We start from the raw sequence: 21,940 nt of genomic DNA, 5'->3' as shown, positions 1-21,940 counted from the left end.
GGATTCAATTTGTAGCCCAGGATGACTCCGAACTTCTGATTCTCCTGCCTCCCCTTCTGAAGAGCTGTGTGTGTGTACATTACAGGTGTGCATGTCCACAACTGTTCATGTGGTATTGGGGGTGGACCCCAGGGCCTCGGACAAGCATTCTACCAACTGAGCTGCCTTCCTGGCCCTCTGCCTACTGTATTTTTCTTTTTAAACACTGTTTTGATCTCTAGGAGTTTAGAGCTCTGTGTGTGTGTGTGTGTGTGTGTGTGTGTGTGTGTGTGTGTTGTGTGTGTGTTGCGGTGTGTGTGTGTGGTGTGTGTGTGTGTGGTGTGTGTGTGTGTGTATGTGTGTGTGTGTGGTGTGTGGTGTGTGTGTGTGTTGCGGTGTGTGTGTGGTGTGTGTGTTGCGGTGTGTGTGTGGGGTGTGTGTGTATGTGTGTGTGTGGTGTGTTGTATGTGTGTGTTGCGGTGTGTGTGTGTGATGTGTGTGTGGTGTGTGTTGCGGTGTGTGTGGGGTGTGTGTGTGTGTGTGTGTGTGTGTGTGTGGTGTGTGTTGCAGTGTGTTTGGGGTGTGTGTGGTGTGTGTGTGCGTGTGTGTGTGTGTGTGTGTGTGTGTGTGTGTGTGTGTGTATGGTGTGTGGTGTGTGTGTGCTGGCCAGAGGACAACCTTGGTGTTGTTCCTCAGACACTGCTCTCTGTCTTTGTTTCCTTACTTATTTGTTTGTTTATTTTTTGACAGGATCATTCACTATCCTAAGGCTTGCCCAGTAGTAAGGCTGGCTGGCCACGAGGTCCCAAGGCTCTCCCTGTCTCTCCTCTCTAGGGCTGCAATTCTAAGCACGAGCCGCTGCGCTTGGCTTTTTAGGGGTGCACTGAAGAGGTGACTCAGGTCTTTGGGCCGCACTAGTCCTCTCATTTAATACAGCTCATTCTCCCCCTGTGGTCCCTCCCCTCTCTGTGGTGCTGTAGGTCAGAGAGAAACCACGGCCTCAGACTGCTGCACACTGTCTGAGCTTTAAAGCTTATGTAAAATAGTGGTGACTTAACCATTTCCCTCCACAAAGTCTCCATTTATGATCTGCTCACTATGAGAGGCATTTCCTGCTACTTTAACCTACGTTGACCTTGAGTGGATGTCAGACACCTGTTTCTTTCTTTCTTTTTTTTTCTTTTTTGTTTTTTGGAGACAGGGTTTCTCTGTGTAGCCCTGGCTGTCCTGGAACTTGTTCAGTAGCGCAGGCTGGCCTTGAACTCACAGAGATCTGCCTGCCTCTGCCTCCTGAGTACTGGGATTAAAGGTATGTGTCACCACTGCCCAACTCAGACACGTTTCTTTCGTTTATTGTTGTTGTTGTTGTTGTTATTATTTTAATGCAGGGTCTCTTGTGGTGATATTGTATACCCTAATAAAATTTAGCTGAGGATCAGAACAAGCCACTAGATTAAACATAGAGGCCAGACAGTGGTGGCACACACCTTTAATCCTAGCACTCAGGAGGCAAAGATCCATCTGGATCTCTGTGAGTTCAAAACCACCCTGGACTACATGAGATTGACTCAGTCTAGGAGAGAAAACAGCCAGGCAGTGGTGGCATACACCTTTTTTTTTTTTTTTTTTTAATTAGCTGAGTGTAGTGCTATACACCATTTTTTTAAAAAAAATTACTTATTATTCTTTTATATTGGTGTTTTGCCTCATGTATGTCTGTGTGAGGGTGTCAGATCTTGGAGTTACAGACAGTTATTAGCTCCCATGTGGTTGCTGGGAATTGAACTCAGGACCTTTGGAGGAGCAGCCAGTGCTCTTAACTGCTGAGCCATCTCTCCAGGCCTGGTACACACCTTTAATCCCAGGAAGCGATGGCTGGGTGGAGAAAGGTACAGAAGGTGTGAGGAGACAGAACTAGAGGCTTTTCGGCAGAAGCGGCCCTTTCGGCCAGGAGAGGCGTTTTGGCTGGAGCCTTTTGGGTGAGTACGCAGAGGCAGAGGATTTGTGGAGTCGGTGAGAGGTGGCTGTGGCTTGTTCCTTTGTCTCTCTGATCTTTCAGCATTTACTCCAATATCTGAGTCCGGGTTTTTGTTTTTATTTTTATAAGATCTTTAGAAATTTGAACAACAGTCTCTAGAATCTAGCCTGGCCTCAAACTCAAATGATCTTGCTTCAGCCTCCCGATTGGCTGGGACTACAGTTAAGGGCCACCTCATTGGGCCACCACATCTGTACATGTTAAATTTATATTACCAGGTGCTGAGTCATTTTTAATTAAAAACCTATTTTTGTGTATGGATGTTTTGCCATATATATTCTCTCTCTCTCTCTCTCTCTCTCTCTCTCTCTCTCTCTCTCTCCTTCACATCTCTATTATAATAAACTCTCCACGTGGATGCAGCGTCTGAGTTGTGAATTATGGCATGGCATACATCTGCCCAGCATGTTTCCCTGCATGCACAAGATACCCTCGGAGGTCCCCCGCACAATAATTCATAACAATATCCATTTACTTACAAAGTGACTTTGTGGTGCTTTAAAAGAAAATGGCCCCCAACAGGAGTAGCACTATTAGGAAGTGTGGCCTTGTTGGAGTATTGTGGCCTTTTTGGAGGAAGTGTGCCACTGTGGGGGTGGCTTTGAGGTCTCACATATGCTCAAGCCATGCTCAGTGTCTCAGACCACTTCCTGTTGCCTGTGAGTCAAGATATAAGAACTCTCAGCTCCTTCTCCAGCACCATGTCTGCCTGCATGCTGCTAAGCTTTCCACTATAACAATAATGGCCTAAACCTCTGAACTGTAAGCCACCACCACAATGAAATGTTTTCCTTCATAACAACTGCCATGGTCATAGTGTCTATTCACAGCAATAGAAACCATGAGATAAACTTTTATTTTTTTTTTGAGACAGGGTCTCTCTATATCGCACTGGCTGTTTGGAACTCACTATGTAGACCAGGCTGGTCTTGAACTCAGAGATCTGCTGCCTCTGCCTCCTGAGTGCTATGATCAAGAGCACGTGCCACCATCCCAGCATCAGAGTAAGGAGCATTTTAATGTTGTATAGGATAAAGCGTGGTCATCGCACCCTCTGCCCTGTGGTGGTTCTGGGCTGTTAAGTCTGTAACTACAGGACCTCACCTCCTGGGACGCTTGCTGCTTCTAAGGAGCTCGTCACCTTTGGGAAGAGGGGCATGCAGGGACTCATTACAGAGGCTGGCAAGATGGCTCAGTGGGTAACGGTGCTTTCCACACATGCCTGGAGACCTGAGTTCAATCCCCAGAGCCAACAGGAGGTGGAAGGGCCAACTCCACATAGCTGTCCTCTGACTCCACACACGCACTGTAGCAGGCATGCTCCCCAGGCAGCGCGCGCTCGCATGTGCGCGCGCGTACACACACACACACACACACACACACACACACACACACACACACACCACGCAGTCAGTGCACACACAAACACTAACATTTGCATCATGAAAGGGGTTACATTTCCTGGCTGTGTCTCCCTAACTTTTCCAGGTGAACGAACTTGCTGTGAGAATCTTCCTGGACTAGGCCCCCGAACTCATCCATAGGGTGGGGAGAGTGGATGGTCCAGGGGAGTGAAACCAGGACAGCTCCTGAAAGGCTTCCATCCCAGGCATGTTTCTAGTTTCATTTCATACTCTAAATCCCAAGGCGGAGCGGGCAAGCAAGCAGGGTTTTACAGAAGCCTACGAGGCAGCCGGCATGCTGCTTGTTAAGGGCAACAACTCATTGTTTCCACTATTCCTGCAGGTCATCCTGTTCCAGGTGGCAGGTGAAATCATGCTTGGCAAATAGGCAGGGCAAGCAGAAGGTTAAGTAAGTCACCAAATACATCAATAAACCAATATCTAATAATTGGTGTTTTCTACCTTACTCTACTTCAAATGCATGGCTTTCTTATGAAATAATGACGTTGTATACGTTAGAAATTAGCATGATTATATTTTCACAGTTATAGTCATCTATAGTAAAAAGGAAAAATAGGGCCTGGTGGTGGGAGTGCACACCTTAGTCCCAGCATTCGCTAGACAGAGGCAGGTGGATCTCTGTGAGTTCGAGGCCAGCCTGGTCTACAGAGTGAGTTCCAGGACAGCCAGGGCTGCACAGAGAAACCTGTCTCAAAAAACAAAGGGAAATAAAATAAGATGCAGGTGTCAGGACAGGAGATACGCCTTGGTAGTTGTGGGGCAGGAATAGCGTGCACACCCATGCACACACATACACACACACACACACACACACACACACACACACACACACACACACACACCCATGCCCACACATCCCTGTACATGGGCGACAGCGCACATGTCAGGGTAAGAGGACAACCCAAGGGAATCATAGAATCTCTCCTCCTACCATTCAGGTCCTGGTTAGTGACCTCAGGGTTGGCAGGTGCCTTTCCTAAGTGAGGCATCTCATCAGCTCCAGGTTTTCTACTTAAAAAAATATAGGGACACTTGTACCTGATGTCAGTTATAAGTAGGAAAAAGGGAGGGAGATCACTACCAGCAGCCCACCCTAGCCTAAAGTTCACTGAAACACCATCAAAGCTAAGTTATTAAGAGAATTCCAGAGCTGGAGGAGGCTCAGTGTGTGTGAGAGTGCTTGTGTAAAAGCAATGGTACTTGAATTCAAATCTCTAGCACCCACATTAAAAAAAAAAAAAAAAAAAAAAAAAAAAAAAGCCAGACACAGGTAGACAACACGAGTTTGTTGGGCAGCCAACCCAGTCAAAATCGTGAGTGGTGAGCTCAAGGTTTCAGAGAGAGCCGGTCTCAAAACTAAGGTGGATGGTAACAGGTAAAGACACTTGTTGGCATCCTCTGGTCTCTGCACATGTGCCCAAGGGTGCACATGTCCACTCATATACATTGCCTACACTACATGCACATACATACAAACATGATTAGAGTTAAGAGTGTCGGCTGCTCTCGCAGAGGACCCAGGTTCAATTCCAGCCCCCACACTGCATCTCCCAACCATCTGTCCTTCCAGTTCCAAGGAAGCCCTCTTCTGAACTCTGTGGGCACTGCATGCCCAGGGCACACAAAAACGGATGAAGACAAAACACCCACACACATAAAATAAAACGGGAAAAGTACAAAGGTAATTATTACAGAAATAGTAATTCTGACACTTGGGAGGCAGAGGCAGGAGGACCAGGAGTTCGAGGCCAGTCTGGGCAAGAGACCCTGCCTCAGAGGGGAGAAGGCTGGAAACAGGGGCCTATAAATGACACTGCCTTCCAAACGAAGCCTTGGTTAGGGAGCTGGCTGGCTGTGCAAAGTCTCCAATCCTAGTGCTCTCTGTCAATGAGTAACACGTAAAATATTTTGGTTTTGCAGTGTGTTCCAAGAAAAACAGGCCCTATGAAAACAACCAAAAATGTTAACAGAATTCCATTCTAGAAAGGCATCGCCAAGGATTTCCTTCCTAAAGGCAGACTCACGGATGATGTGTGGCAAAATCCATTTTTAAAGAAGAAACATGAGAGGACTTTAAAACTGTTTTAAAAATGATTTAGCACGCTTGTAATGTAGCATGACAGAGGCCAGGATAAGGGTTATGAGTTCCAGGCTGGCCTGTGTTGCACAATAATAATAATCTGCCTTAAATAAAGTAACAACAGGCGAGCCTGTTGGCAACACCTTTAATCCCAGCACTCAGGAGGCAGAGGCACTTCTGAGAGCTCAAGGGCAGCCTGGACGACACAGGGAGTCCCGGTCCAGCCAGAGCTGTGGGAGGCACACAGAAGTACTAGGGAACTAGGGATGTTCAACACACGGGCTGGTCCCTTCAGGAAGGGGTGTACAGCCTGTTCTCCACCCAGAAGGCTGGGAGCAGATGTGGTGAACAGCCTGGTGACCTTTGCACTATCTGTGTGGCAGAGAGCACACTGGATCTCCCCCCAGACCCTTAGCGTGAGCTTGTCAATCTACAGAACCTATCTTTAAGGAAGGTATCACATGTAGTCAGTTTATAGACCCCCATCTTTATGGAAAATGTCACGTGTACTTTACAAAGAGTTTTGATGTAGTCATATATTAAGCTTTACTGTGCACACAGGATTGAGTTATTTACCAACCAGGAATTTTTCACCAAATTGTGCTGTGCTTAAATATGCCTAAAATAAACTACTCGGGGTCACATTCCAACACTGGCTACTTAGTCGTGTTGAACCCAACTGCCTTCCTGTCTCCAGCAGATGTCCCTCTGCAGATACACTACCACCTCCACACACAGGGTGACACAGTGAGACTCTACCTCAAAATAAGCAAACAAATCTAAAATCATGGGACAGAGAGAGAGAGAGCAGACAGAGGCACCTGCTGACCAGCTTGACCATGTGAATTCAATCTCGAAGTCCTCCATGGCAGAAGGCTCCTTCCTGCTGTCCTCTGACTTCTATGTGCAGCAAAATAAACAAATGCTTTAAAGTATTTGAAAAAATAGAATTCAAAAAACTCTCTAACTTAATATAAGGTGCTTTTGCTAGGAAGATGTCAAATCTATGAGAAAAAGGAATACTATAAAATTAGGAGAAAATTCTAGAAGGGCTGAGAGAAGCAACAAGTCTAAACTGTGGAAGACTGTGGGAGAGCAAGCCTCGTCCTCCTTCTGAGATGGGGGTTTTGCTCAAGTGATCTTCCTCGAAGCCTCCTGGGTAGCTGGACTACAGGTACAGGCCAGCACACCAAATGGATGGCAGAGATCCCACTGGAGACATGCTGCACACCACAGGCCTCCTCTCCATGGCATTCACAGGGCAAAGTGCCCATCTGCTCGATGAAAGTTAGTTTCCCTAGAGCCTGCCTTTCCTCCAACTCCACTTGCTCACCTATTAGCTCCCAGAAGGCCTGGTGTGGCCTCCTTCCCATCAGAAATAGGTTACACGTGAGAGCTGTATGTATAAGCTTAAATTCTCTAGTAGCCATTTTGTGTGTGTGCTGGGGTCAAACCCAGAACTTGACACATGCTAAGCACATAGCCTGCTCTGAGCCACCTCTCAGTGCCCCTCTTTTGTTCTTGCTTTTCCAGACAGGGTTTCTCTGTGTAGCCCTGGCTGTCCTGGATCTCGCTCTGTAGCCCAGGCTGGCCTCGAACTCTCAGAGATTCACCGGCCTCTGCCTCTGAGTGCTGGGATGAAAGGTGTACATCACCACCGCCCGGGTAGTGCCCTCACGTTTCTGTTTATTGAGAGAGGGAAGGGGTTAGGAGACAGTGAGTGTGTGCTACACAAGCGAATGAATACGGACATCACGCTTGTCTGGGGAAGGCACTGGACAACGTACGGAGTCAGTTAGTGCCTTCACCCTGCTGAGGGAGGCTCTCTTGCTTCTGGAGGCGCTGCAGACTCCAGGCCAGCTGACCCATGAGCTTCTGTCCCATCCTCCTGTCCTCTTCCTACCTTGCCACCGGAGTGCTAGGATCACGTGTACAAACCACCACGTCCGGCCTTGTGCACGGGTGCAGACTCAAGCTCAGGAATCCAGGCCCCAGGGCAAGTGGTTTTACAGCTGAGCCACTCCCTGGTTCAATGCCCCCAAACGTAAAGTTTAATTAACTATAAACAGACTAGCATATATCTAAGACATTCATTAGAACATGTAATCCACGTGTTAGCAAGATACTTGGCATTCTTGGTTTTTGTATTGCCTTCAGACTCTTATGTGGACTTTATACTTGGAAAGTGCTGTCAACCACATTTCAGGGCTATCAGCCACATGTAACTACTGGCCACAGTAGAATTTAGGCCTAGAAATTCAGAGAATTTGGTTTAAGAAAATACTGGGCTGGGCAGTGGTGGCGCACGCCTTTAATCCCAGGACTTGGGAGGCAGAGGCAGGTGGATCTCTGTGAGTTGGAGGCCAGCCTGGTCTACAGAGCAAGTTTCAAGATTGCCAGGGATACACACAGAGAAACCCTGTCTCGAAAAACAATAACAAAAAAAGAAAGAAAATAATGGCTTAGGCATATTAATCTCCTTGTTGTTCCTTACAAATAAGGAGGAAATCTTTTATAAGACTGAAGAATTGAGCTAGCATGGTGGCACAGGCTGGCAATATGGGAGGCTCACACAGGAGAGTGAGGCTCAAGGCTAGCCTGGGCTACATAGTGAGACCCTGCCTCAAGAAGAGGAGGAGAGGAGCCGGGCGTGGTGGCACACGCCTTTAATCCCAGCACTCGGGAGGCAGAGGCAGGCGGATCTCTGTGAGTTCGAGGCCAGCCTGGGCTACCAAGTGAGCTCCAGGAAAGGCGCAAAGCTACACAGAGAAATCCTGTCTTGAAAAAACTAAAAAAAAAAAAAAAAGAAGAAGAGGAGGAGGAGAGGGGAAAAGAAAGGCCTGGAGAGATGGCTCAGTGGTTACTCTTAACTAACTGGCTGCTTTTGCAGAGGACCTGGGTTTAGTTCCAGCACCCACGTGGCAGTTCACAACCTTCTGTAACTCCAGTTCCAAAGGATCTGACACCCTCTTCTGGCCTCCATGGTCACCAGGCATAAAAGTGTGGCACACACATACATGTAGGCCAAACATCCATCAGATAAAATGAAACAAATCTAAAAAGAGGGGGGAGGAGGAGGCAGGGGGAGGGACTCATCACAAGGGTGTGAGTACAGGGCTGGCGGGGTACAGCGTAAGGCACAGCACTGTCGGGCACGCACGCACACAACCCTGGCTTCCATCCCTTCAACTGCAAAGGAGGTGGGGTGAAAAGTATTTACCCAAATCATTTCCTGTTGCTTCTGCAGATTGAAGCCAAGGCCTCAGGGATGCTGAGCGTGTGCTCTGCCATTGAACTGCATCTCTAAACACTTTGGGGGATGTGAAGCTAGGTCAAGGTTGAGAACCATTCAGTCATCACAGAACTAGTACCTGCAGTTCGCCCAACTCCCAAAGCTGTTTTGTCTTGTCTCTGCCACACCACCTGAAGGCTCCCAACAGACTGGCCTTGAACTTGCTAAATAACCAAAGATGACCTTGAATATAGAATCCTCCTGCCTCCACTTCCTCAGCACTAGGATTATAGACATGCACCACCACACCCAATTTATGCCATGCTGGGGTTCGAACCCAAGGCTTCGAGAATACTAGGAAAGGACTGAGCATCGTCTTCAGTGCTGAGTTTGATTTGTGCTCTCTGCTCTTTGTATATGGGGTATATGTATGGCTGTGTTTCCATGTGTGAGTGCACATGTGTGTGGAACTTGTGCTCATGTGCGTGCACATGTGGAGGTCTGAAGTTGTTATCAGGAGTCTTCCTTAATTGATATCCACTGATTTATCGCGGCAGGGTCTCTCAGTTGAACCCAGAGTTGGCCTGTCAACTAGACCAGCTAGCCAGCTTGTTCTGGGGACTGCCCCTGCCTCCTGGGTTTATTTGGGTGCTGGGGATCCCCAAGTCCAGTCCTCATGCTTGCACACCAAGTGCTTAATTCATGGGGTCACCTCACCAGCCATGAACCTGGTGTGTGGGGGGGTGAAATCCACAATGTTTTCCACTTACACGCAGGAAGTGTGGAAAGCGCACAAAAAGGGAAAGTCTATTTCTTCAGAGAGCTGACACAGTGGGACGAACTCAGGGCCGTCTGTTCCCCGATGTTGTTGACTACAGTGATTTTTGTTTAAGTTTCTCCCTTGCTTGAAAATTCTGACTTTGTGATATGCAAAAGCTTCTGCTGTGTGGCCTTACGTTCAGTGCGCTCCCGCCGCTGCCTCTCTCCTATGCTCCTTTCCCTCTCCGCACAGAAGCTTCCCACTACCTGCCTCTTTCAAGCAATCTCCACCTCACCTTAACTTCTCCCATGTGAATCCTCTGCGTGGCCATCATCTCCTCAGGTTAACACAACCCTCCTCCTCCTCCTGCTCCTCCTGTCCTGGCTAAGGCTCCACGCCAGACATCTCTGGTAAAAGCTGTTCTCATCTCTGAGGTGAACAGACCAAGGTCCCTCTGCCTTTGTCCCTTCCCCCTTAAAATCTGTCCTCTGTCCCACCTAAAGAGTGCCCCTCAAAACAACTGTTCCCCAAAGAACCCCATTCCCTCCTGTAAGAGCTAAATTAGCTTTTTCATGCTAAAATAAATGTCTGTAGTGACAGACACAGACCCTTGGTGCCCCCACTCGCAGCCAAGGCCAGGACTCACCGGGCATGCTCTTCGGGCAGGCCTCGTACTCCACACTGCCTGCCTGGAACCCCACTCCTCCAGAGCTGCGGGCCTCCCCGATACTTGGTCAACTCTTACATCTTCTACCTCTATCACCCCCACAGCACACCACTTTTTTTTTTTTTTAACTCAGATTCTTCTGCTTCTCCCATGAGAGTACAAGATGCAGGTTAGTGATTCCTGGAAACACCCTGAAAGGCCACAAGAGTGCCTGGTAAACCTGTTTAGTGTTTGCTGAATGAACGGATGACTGGGCAGAGGCTCCCATGCCACCTTGATGAAGGCTCTTTCTCCTCGCCCTCACCCGTACCACCACTGTATATATATCACTGAGTAGTCACGGCCAGGACCACTGACCAGCCATGTTCTTTCCCTTTTTCTTTTTTCATCCTGGGTTCAGCACCAAATGAATGAAAACATAAATAAAGGGAAAGGAAAGGACATGACCGCTCCTGGGTATGGAGAGGAGAAGGTTTACCACAGATGAAGGGAGAGCATGGCCTGAGGCAGGGACCTCTGGGAGAGTCCAGAGTGGAGTGACCCTGACTGAGCTGGGCCTGTGAGGAGAGGGGAGGGAGGAGAGAGGGGACAAGGTGCAGCAGCCTGGAGGCCCACAGGAAGTCTAGGGTGGGAAGCAGGCATGCCAGTCAGGAGGGCTCTAACAGGTAGGGATGATGGATGCCGGGAAAACCTGGTGACCAGTGTCTGCTTTGATAGGTTAAATCTGCACCTCAGTTCCTGTCCCAGGTGAGCTACATAATACTTCCAAACCTGACAACCTGAGTTCAATCCCCAGGACCCAAACGGTAGGAGAATCAACACTCACAAGTTGCTCTCTAACTTCCACTCTTGAATTTTACCCACACAAAAATAAATAAAATGTAATTTTAAAAAATTACAAATAGGGGCTGGAGAGATAGCTCAGCAGACTGCTCTTCCAGAGGACCAGAGTTCAAGTCTCAGCACCCACATGGCAACTCACAGCTGTCTGCAACTCCAGTTTCAGAGGACCCGACATCCATGGCAAAACACCAGTGCACATAAAAAATAAATAAATAAGATAAACTTACAAAAAATACAAATAAATAAGTATTTGATCCGGTTGGGGATGGGGTTACAGCTGCTGATATGACACTTTCCTGGCATGGTTTGATCCCTGGTAACAAACCAACTAGCCAACCAAGAAATCAAAACCTACAGAATAGTGTAAGAAAAGTTAGGTTATTTAAAAGTAAACTTAAAAGGATGGAAAAAAATTTTTTTTCAGGCAGGGTATCACTATGTAGAACCTTGATCTCAGAGACATCCTCCTGCATCTGCCTCCCAAGTGCTGGGGTTAAAGGCATGAGCTAAAAATACTTTGAAGATGAATATATGTAAATCCAAGTCATTGCCATGATCAGGGGATTGAAGCTCTGAGCTCCCTTCCCGGTGTGCACCTGGATGACGCATGCTGGAGACGCCTCCATCAGAGCTTTGTGCACACTACCCGAGGACTCCACCCACTCAGCTACAGCCTCAGTCCCTTCTGTACACACCCTAAGTCATCTCGAGACAGCTTACAACTTCAAATACAGAGGGACTGTTATGTAAACAGCTGTTAAATGTAGTACTTAAAAGATGACGCGTCAGTGTGAGCTTTTTCTGAATATTTCCCACCAGCAGTTGAATCCATATGGACAAGCTGACTTTATTTAAAAGTTTCTCACTATCAAAGACAAGCTAGTTTCTATTTGCATGTGTTATATGTGTGGTATGAACGTGTGCATGCATGTGTAAACTGGACAGTGGAGTCTTACTGCTTTCCACCTTTATTCACTGAGGTGGGGTCTCAACTGAGCTGAAAGCTCACTAACGATCTGACTAGCCAGGCTGCTCACCTTCCTACAACTAGCATTACAGGTGGCCACCACGCCCACCCAGCGCTTGCTTGGGTTCTGAGGATCTGAACTCTGGTTGACCCACCTGGGTAGCAAGTAGTTCTCTCCATCCCCACAGGCCGAGACACGCATATTTTAGGTGATAAAATATCAAGGTGCGTGACACTACTGTGCAGTTTCACATTCAGCTAAGCTTCTCTAGGCCCTCTTTTTCAAACAGCGTGGTTACCCCATTTTTCTTGGGATTACTCTTTCCATTCCGTTATATTGTTTCATGTATATCATATATGCTGTAACAGAAAATGAATCCTGCACACACTGTGACGCAAAAATTCTTGACTTTCTTGTTTTTTTTTCCCCAAGACAGGGTTTCTCTGTGTAGCCCTGGCTGTCCTGGAACTCACTAATATAGACCAGGCTGGCCTTGAACTCTCAGAGACCTGACTGTCTCTGCCTCCCGAGTGCTGGGATTAAAGGTGTGTGACATCACACCCAGCTTAAAAGAGAAAAAAAAAGCTATCTGGAAAGCCAGGTATGCTGACACAAGTTTACAATCCCAGCACCGGGGGCTAAGGCAGGGCTGCCAAGGGTTCGAGGCCAGCCTAGGCTGGATACACTCTCAAGAAGAGAGGGATGGAGAGCGGATGCAGCTCTAAGCACATTTCAGTGTAAGCCTTTATTTCTCATGTGTGATCACACCTAGAGAAACCCAGGTTGGACTTCCACAATTTCTAAAGTCACATGTTCACAGATCTGCAATCAGAATATCAACACAAGTAAGAATTAATTAGTCTATTTCTAAGTATACTTATTTGCACTTCTAGGAAACTCCAGCCTTCAAGGAAAAATACAAATGTTTGCTTCATTTATACTAAAAGCTAAATGTAACTTTAAATCAAAACCACAAAACCAGGCTGCAGAGATGGTTCAGTGGTTAAGAGCACTGGCTGCTCTTGCAGAGGATCCAGGTTCAGTTCCCAGCACCCACACGGCAGCTCACAACTGCCTGTAAGTCCAGTTCCAATGGATCTTGGGACCTTTCTGGCCTCCAAGGGCACTCACTGTATGAATATGGTGCACATACATAAATGCAGGCAAAATATAACATAAAGATAAAATCCTCGGGCGGTGGTGGCGCACGCCTTTAATCCCAGCACTCGGGAGGCAGAGGCAGGGGGATCTCTGTGAGTTCAAGGCCAGCCTGGGCTACCAAGTGAGTTCCAGGAAAGGCGCAAAGCTACACAGAGAAACCCTGTCTCAAAAAAAAAAAAAAAAAAAAAACAAAACAAAAAACAAAAAGATAAAATCCTAAAAAACAAAACAAAACCACAAAACCAAAATAGACTTTCAATCAGGCACCAATGTAATCCCAGCATTCAGGAAACTGAGGCAGGAGGACTTGTGTTTGAGTCCAGTCTCTGGTATGAACTGAGTTCTAGGCCAGCCAGACCTACATAGTAAGGGTTGGCAATGACCGTGGACAAGCAGGCCTGAAGCCCGGGCTTATCCCGCACCGCGTACATTGGGCGTGGGGGCTCAGGCCAGGGGGAGGCCCGTCCCGCTGAGAGCCGACTCCTCCCAGGGCTCAGGATGAAAACTAGTCACTATTACTCCGTGAGGGCCTGTCCTGGCAAGTGTGCTCTTCCCTTCCATGAAGCTATCAGGTTGGCAGGCAGCTGGTTTGGCCACTGAACCATCTCAGCAGCCTGGATTTTACTTTTTTTAAACTGTTGTCCAGGCTGGCCTCAAGTCATCTTCCTACCTGAGCCTCCTAAACAGCTTGGACCCTGGGTCTTTTCAGCCAGTACCACAGCAAAGTGCCATTGTGCCTGGCTTAGGGAAATTTTAATTTGTAAGACCTCAAAACTCTCCATTTAACACAAATTGCAAGATGTAATAATGTGGGCTTGGGGATTTAGCTCAGTGGTAGAGTGCTTGCTTAGCAAGCGCAAGGCCCTGGGTTCGGTCCTCAGCTCCGGAAAAAGGAAAAAAAAGATGTAATAATACAGGAGTCTCAGCAATGGGCCTTAAGTCACCTGTTCTCTTCCTGACGCAGAAACGGGGTAGAACCTGAGCATCCGGAGTCTTCAGCAATCTACTTGTTTGTTTTTGAAACAAGGTCTCACTATGTAGCCTTGTCTGGCCTAGAAGCCACAGTGCAGACCACACTAGCCTCAAACTTCTGCTTCACCTTCCGGAGAGCTGGGATTAAAGGCATGTGCCACCGAACCCAGCAACTTGAGCATCTATTAAACAGCCGCAGGGTGTGACGCAGGATGAAAGTCTAACAAACAATATTTCTTGCTCTCCCCATTTCCTTCTTTGTGAAATGTTTAAGCTCTAGCCAGGAACAATGTTGAGTTCCCGATGATTCAAGGGAGGTGGATTTTGGAGAACCTGAGACAAGCCACGCTGAGGGGCAACACCTACCTGACTCCTGAGCTAATGTAGTGTTTGTGTGTTTGCAGTCAGTGAGCCAAAGAAGCCACAAGAACAGGAAGTGTTCAATTAACAACTTTATTAGAAATTGATAATTAAACAAGTCACGACTGGTGAGGACATTTTTTTTTTTCTAATTTCCCTCCATGCTTACTCTATAGCCAGTTCCGGGGCCAGGAACCTGGAGAAACTTAACAGCTGACTCAAAGAAAAAGCAAAGAGTCAAAGGGCTTTACTCACTTCTCTTGGATCCCTTTAGATGCTTTTTCTTTCTTTCTTTTTTACCACCCCTCTCTTCCCCCTAATGTGACTGCGCAAACAAAGATCAGGTCAAATGTGGGGCTGGAGAGATGGCCCAGCAGTACAGAGCTCTTCACTGTTAGATGCCTGACCCCACGCTCCAGCCTGGCAGCCACCACGCCCAGCAAGGCTCTCTTAGGTCCCATTTGCCCCAGAGCCCAGATGACGAACGTTTCCTTCTGAAGCCAGTCATCCACTCCTCCTGGAAGCTCTTGGCCTGGCTTTGACTTTCTCACACAGACACCCAAGAGAACACAAGAGCTCTTGAATCTCTGCTCACATTTCTGCCTTCCGCTCCTGTTGTCTCCCTCCCATTTCCACAGGCCGGTTCTTAGGTTGGGAATGCTCCGTCACTTTCTCACGAGTTATGCCCCTTTACTGGACTTCCCTCTTGGGTAGGTACTCTAAGCTTATGTGAAAATGAACTTCTGGGTCGGCAAGATGCTCAGGAGGCTAAGCCCTTGCTGCCCAGGCCTGCTGACTTGGGTTTGATCCCCAGAACCATGTGAAAGGTGGAGGGAGAACTGACCCTGACCTCCACACACCGCGGCACAAGTGTTCTCTTATCATATACACAAAGGGAGGCGTAACTCTGCCTCCCACCATTTCCACCCCATCTATGCACACTCCCCAGGCTCGCTGGACGGTCTCCCACTAAGCCTCCCCACACCTCTCATCTAACTAACACACTCCAACTAGCCTTTCTACCCCCACACCACACAAGCTCCCGTGGTGCCAAAGGCACACAGATACTTCTCTCCACCGCCTAACTTCTCAGCAGCACCTGATCAAGGCAGCCATCCCCTCCCCGAACAGGAAAAACTACTGTCCTTTATCACCTAGTCATTACAGACTTCAGAACTTGTTCTTGGAAACTGCTGTGATGACCTTGGCTAGTCCTGGGACACACCTACCACCTACACACAGCCCAACTTCAGTACCCTCTCCTTGACTCTCAATACTTAGCAACCCTACAGCTTCCGTATGAATTCCCATTAGCACCCCTCACCACCTAGTCCTAGCCTTCTCCACACATGTCAGGTGGCACCAGCTGCCCCCCAAGCCTCGGCCCCAACATGAAGGCATTCTGAAGATTCCTCCCTCTCTTCCAGAGTCAGCATATTACTCTGCAAACTTTCTAATTCTGCCTCGTACAGCAGCCAGTGATGTCTATAAAATAAAGACAGGAGCCTTTTCACACCTGTAGCCCAAGGCAGGAGAACCACGTGATGGGAGATAACAGTACTGTGACCCCTTGTCTCAAAACAACAAAAGCCAAGAACTTGGCATGTAGCTCCCTGGTGACTGCTCCTCAGCATGCATGGAGCCTGAGTTCAAACCCCCACACACACACTACAGCCCTGCTCTAATGCAAACCGCAATGGCTTCTCACTGCAATTCCGACATGTGCAAAGTCCCCATATGGCCTCATCAAAGCCCCAAAGCAGCCTTCCCACACCCTCCTCTTCCTCATTGGTCTAACACTCTGCTCAGCCAAAACAAGCTCATCCAAGTCTCAGCCCAGGTCATCTCTTCAAAGAAACTCTTACTGGAGAAAATGGCCATTCCCAATCCCTGTCAGGACTTGCCTCCCCTCCCCCCCCCCCCCCCCCCCGGCTGTAAATTCCCAGAGTTAGACATCTCGTTTTGATTTCCACTAACACTACTAACTTATTCTTTCCCTATAAGCCAGTTCGTTTAAAGCTCTGCTGGGTATTGGCCAAAGACTAGACTTTGAAATAAACTTGTTTATATACTTTTGGCTTTTTGTTTTATTTTGTCGTTTTTCAAGACAAAGATAGAGAAACAGCTTTGGCTGTCCTGGAATTTGATTTGTAGACCAGGGAACTCACAGAGATCCACCTGTCTCTGCCTCTGCTGGGATTAAGGGAGTGTGCTACCACACCCGGCTTATTTTGGCGTTTTGTGTGTTAAGTCTTGCTATTTTTTCAGTTACATGACTGTCTTGCCTGTTTGGCCTACGTGGACTTGAAGGGGGGCAGGTTCTGGCCTAACTACCTGGCTACCTGGTTTCTCTCTGGCTCTGTGACCTCCTTAATCTTTCCCCTTGAGTCACCTCGAATCCCAGGAACAAAGGAGACTGACAAGCATCTCTGTGGCTGGGCCTCTAACTCCCCCCCAGGGCAGTGGGCCTGTAGGACCGCCTAAAGCCAGTGACTGGTGGGGAGGTGGCTCCCTGGAGCCCAAGGAACTGGTCAGAAGCAGACAACACCTGAACAGATCTCCTTAATTCAACCCCCCACCCCCACCCCGCGCTTTCCTGACCCAGCTCTTCCTGTTTAACCTCAAAGCTGGCTGGGGTGGAGTTCAGTGGGTAGTGGCAGCACCTGGAAGATGTACTCATTGTCATGGGCCCCTTGATCTGTCCCTAGTTCCTACTCCCAATGAGACCACAAGGAATAAGCTTGTCACCGCCCTTGGCCTCTGATATTGGTGTACTATGACCAGTGTCGGGGAGTCTGGACTGTCGGGACTGTCAGAGACAGGGCTCTTGCCCTAAGAACTCCAGTAACAGGGCTGCAGAGATGGCAGAGGGAAGAGGTGACCTACTGCCAAGTTCAGTGACTGAGTCCAAGCCTCAGAACCCACGTGGTGGAAGGGACTTAAACAGGCTGGTCTCTGACCTCCACACTGCACCGCACATACATAATCCTACACACACACACACACACACACACACACACACACACACACACACAAAAAAAAAAAACCTCCAGTAACAAGACTCAGAAGCAAGTTCTAGTACTAAGGTTTTTAAGCCTCAGGATATCTAAGCAGCTTTCTTTCTATAAGAAAATGTTTTCAATCACTTCATAAATGTCAGGAAGAAAGGAAAATTAAAAATCGATGTGAGCAGTAACCCAAACTAAAATATGGACCTCAATCTGATGCTGCAACGCCCTCATCACCGGTAATAAAACAAAGCAACACAGTGTACAGTCTAGTTAGAGGATGTTCCAAATGGGGGGGGGGGGCTCTGGAACAATGGACTCTTATTTAGACTTATCCCTGAGAAGCAGGTCAGAATTTCAGTTCTGGAGGTGGGAGCACCACGTTAAAATTCAAGTTGCCTACCCACATTATTGACGGACACAGCTGGTTTTGACAAATAATGGAGGTAACAAATCTGTAATTTAACACATCTCTCGGTTAATTTTGATGCTCAGATTCAGAAATCATGGGTGTGGATCTTTTTGGGGAATGCAAATCTTGCTGCTTAAAATGGCTCGAACTAGATTAATAAAACAGCATTTGGGGATGAAAGAATGAACAGGAAGTATTTAAAGCACAAACAGTTTCTGGAATACAAGTGTTCAATGTGGCCGGATTTACTGCAGGGCTCCTAACATACACTACTTACAGCATTGTATTCAGATACACAAAGAAAACCAACGCCACTATGTTGCTTTTAGCCACTAGAAAATTAACTATTTACATCTCTCGATACCTCCTGACCTTTCCAGACTGCTCTCCGGTAACAATTCACCGCCCTGGTATTTATCTATATAAACAATCGTTTTTTTTTTTTTTTAGAAAGTGAAAAAGTGCACTGAAGCTTATTTGAATTTCTCCTATTTTTGAAGTACTATGAAATCACTAGTAACCCTCACGTTCCCACAATCTGACGACTAGACCCGGATATTTTCCGGGCTGTTTTACAACACAACCAACTAAACATACACGGAAAAAATGAAGAGTACAGGAGCCTGTGACTGGAAGGCCGACCGACCTTGGCTTTGGAAGCTCGGACTCTAACCCCAATAATCCAGGGGGGTCTCAAAACCCTGACCTACGCCGTCGGGCCGAGGTCCAGGGAGAAAAGGCGGCAGGACGCGGGGCGTCGCGGGGAGGGGGCCCCTAAGTGAAGAACCCGGCCGCATCGCACTATTTTCGGCCTGACACAATTGACCGAGAGCGAGCCGCCGCCGCTGCCGGCCCTGTGCGCGCAGGGTCTGGGGTCGTGGCGGCCGCGGCCTGGGCTCCATCCGCCCGGGCTCCCCGGCTCGGCGGCGCCGGGCCCGGCCTCCCCACGGGGCGCCGCCCGCCGCCAGGGAAGATGGCGGCCGCCGAGCAACTGCGCCACCAGCCCTGGCCACAGGCCAGGCCCAGCGCCATCTTAGCGCCCTCCGCCCCCACCCCGGGAAGCTGCCTTCGGGGCGACCCCGCAAGGTGGGGGCCGCGAACCCCTCTCGGCCCCGAACGTGGAAAACGAGACCAAGACCAAAACAAAACCAAAAACACAAAAGCGGTCCTCCGGCTCCCACCGGCCCCGCGGGGGCCCCGCACGGCCCAGCCGACCGGCAGGTCCCGGCTCGGGGCCGCGGCTCCTCCGCGGTGCTTCGGGGCCGGCCGGCGGGCCACCCGGTGCGGGCGGGCAGGCGCCGCGGGCCAGGCCGGGGATGAGGCCCAGGGGGCCGGCCGCCCCGCGCTGCCCGGGCCCCGGCCTCGGCCCGGGCCCCGGCCTCTCCCCGGCGCGCAGGGGCCGTGGAAAGGACGGAGCTGCCGGCACGAAAGCAGCCGGCTCCGGGCCGTCCCCACCGCCTCCCTCCCTCCCTCCCTCCCCTCTCCCGGGCCGACCGCGGGCTCCATTTTGCCGGGAAGCGAGCAGACGCGGTCGACACCCAGAGAGCCTCGGAGAGAGGGAGCGGGAGAGGGGATGGAAGGGGTGTGCGAGCGGCGAGGGGAGGAGATTGGGGAAGCTGATTTTTCTTGCCCGGCCGCCGTCACTCCGGGCCCTCCCTCGCCCCCTGCTCGCGGCCCCGCCGCGGCGCCGTGTCCTCCCCGCGCCGAGCCCCGCTCCCTCCTCCGCGGCGCCCGGGCGGCTCCGGGGGGCGGAAGGCACACACTCGCACACACTCGGCGCACACAACTAATTTGAAAGCGGCTCAATCAATGAGTCATTAAAAGGCTCCCTCCCCTCCCCTCCCCACCGCCAACCGCCACGCCGCCGCCTCCCCTCCTGTTTTATCCCACCCCCCCTCCCCGAGCTCTCCCACTCCCCGCTCTAGAAATTTGCATCCGCGGATAGGGAAAGGGAAAAAAAAAAAAAAAAAGGAAGAAAAAGGAAGGGGGGGGAAAAAAGGGCAGGCGCCAGGCCCCCCACGCGGCCGCCGCGGCGCCCCCCGGCCCGGCGCCGCCGCCCCCGGTCCACCCGCGCCCCCGCCCGAGACACTGAACTTGGTCTTCCCAGGGCCCCGGCGGCGCTGGGAGAGGCATCCACACTAGATTCCTCTTTTCTCCGTGTCCATTAAACATCCACCCACCACCACCATCACCCACCCACAAACCCACCCCCCCCAAAAAAAAAAAAAAAAAAAAAAAAACACAGCCTTAGCCAATAGCTCTCTGGGCTGAAACCTAATATCCTGGTTTTGGCAACTCGGTGTTTAATTTGCTCCTCTTTCTTTTCTGTCTGGCTGGAGATCTATCTCCGGCTCCCCCCCCCTTCTCCTTCTTCCCTCGCTTCTCCCCTCCCCGAAGGAAAAAAGAGGCAGAGGAAGGAGGTTGTGTTTTTTTTTTCTCCTTGAAATTTTTATCACAAAATTATAATACACTCAAAGGGAAACTCACCGTCATGAAAAAGCAGTGCCTTGTCAACGGGGTTTCTGCGCCATCGCACCAGGGGCGGCGGCGGCGGCGGCGGCGGCGGCGGCGGCGGGCGCGGGGCGCGGGGCGCGGGCGCGGGAGCTCCAGGCCGAGCGGCGCCGGCCACACGCGCTCCGCTCTCTCTCTCGCTCACCCCCGCGCCGGGCGGCGGGCGCCCGCTCCCCGCGCCCGCCCGGCCTTCATGCTCTGCGCCCGGGCGAACGGCTCGCCCGCTCGTCTACCTCAAACTTCGGTTCTTGCCTAGTGGAAAAAAAAAAAAAAAAAAAAGAAAAGATTAGGATTTCTTAAATTAAATTTTTTTTTTATTTTTTATTTTTTTTTCAAAAAAACCAAAACCCAAAACCAAACCAAAAAACACAAGCTCCCAGCCTGTTGATTTCTGTTTCTTTTGGATTTTTTTTTTTTTGGGGGGGGGAACACTTTGAAATGTATTGAGGTCTATTCAAGAAACAGGTTTATTTGTGTACCCTCCCTCCTCCCCCATCTACAAGATGTGAGCTGATTCTCCTCAGGGGCCCTGTACACACACGTGTACACACACACACACACACACACACACCAGTTTTAGCTTAACTTGGAGGGGAGGGTAAGGAAATATAAAAATTGGTTTAGAACTCCAGTTAGAGCCAGCACAGTAAAAAAAAATTTTTTTTGCATATTTTTTAAAACTAAAGCATCCCTTTTAACTTAGTTACTTGGCAGATAACTAAGTTCCTTGTGTCCTACTCAACTTTACAATATCCCCTTCCACTCTGGAACGCTGTGAAATCTTACCTGTGAAACTTGTACCTGAAGATTAAAAAGGAAAACAAAACTATTGACTGAGAAGCTGAGTCCTCCCTCTGCCTTCTTTATTTATATTGCTATCTTTTAGCTTCGTGTTCGTGAAGTTTGCATTAAATAACCCCCAATCTTAAAAAGGAAAGTACAAAACCTTTTAGCACCCCTTGGCCTAACCATAATTACCACCTGTTTTAAATTTCAAATTGTTGAGACTTCTTAAACCACCTAGTAGTACGAAAAACATTTGAATAAGCGTTCATAATAAGAGTTCTTTGTAGCCTAATTACCAACACCCACAAAATATAGCTATGGGGGGAGGGTTCTTGTCACCTGTTTTAAAGAAATACCAGAAATAGGTGATATATGAATGGTTCGTGAATGTAATTCAGGTGTAAAGATACCGATTTAAGCCTAAAAATTCTTCTAAGGATATCTGAAGTTAGTTGGTGAGGTCTTGTTGATAAACATGTGTCTGGTGAGTTCTAGATAAATATATCCCAGATTTAAATTCTTTAAAATACTGTCTGGTTTCTACATCCTTTAGTGGGAAACAAAAGCAGACCTTACTGGCAGAGTTGGCCGTCCGGGGAGTGGTAAAGCATGGTCTACGAATGTGTGACCCTGGGTTCAACCCCAGCACACGTACAAATACACACCTTGCTTACTTATATAAGCATGTAATTAAACTACACTTCACAAAATAGATGTGTCAAAGCTGCCATACTATGTT

At 49.0% G+C, this 21,940-nt stretch overlaps 1 protein-coding gene across 2 annotated transcripts in view; it reads right to left on the bottom strand.

Moving 5' to 3' along the window:
* Positions 1-20,490, bottom strand: part of Bicral (BRD4 interacting chromatin remodeling complex associated protein like) — a 63,096-nt gene extending 42,606 nt beyond the window's left edge. Inside the window, exon 1 of one of the 2 annotated variants that reach the window (XM_028887177.2) lies at positions 20,392-20,490. Coding sequence is in view for 1 of the 2 variants with exons in the window: in XM_037200005.1 (XP_037055900.1) it covers positions 6,343-6,388 (46 nt within the window). In the remaining variant the exon portion in view is untranslated. Of the gene's footprint in view, positions 1-6,342; positions 7,010-20,391 lie in introns of those variants that run through there. The other variant, XM_037200005.1, reaches the window with a different exon arrangement.
* Positions 20,491-21,940: the final 1,450 nt, after the last annotated feature.

The sequence above is a fragment of the Peromyscus leucopus genome, chromosome 16_21 (genome assembly GCF_004664715.2).
Source record: "Peromyscus leucopus breed LL Stock chromosome 16_21, UCI_PerLeu_2.1, whole genome shotgun sequence".
NCBI lineage: Eukaryota > Metazoa > Chordata > Mammalia > Rodentia > Cricetidae > Peromyscus > Peromyscus leucopus.
This window is presented reverse-complemented; position numbering and strand designations above follow the sequence as displayed.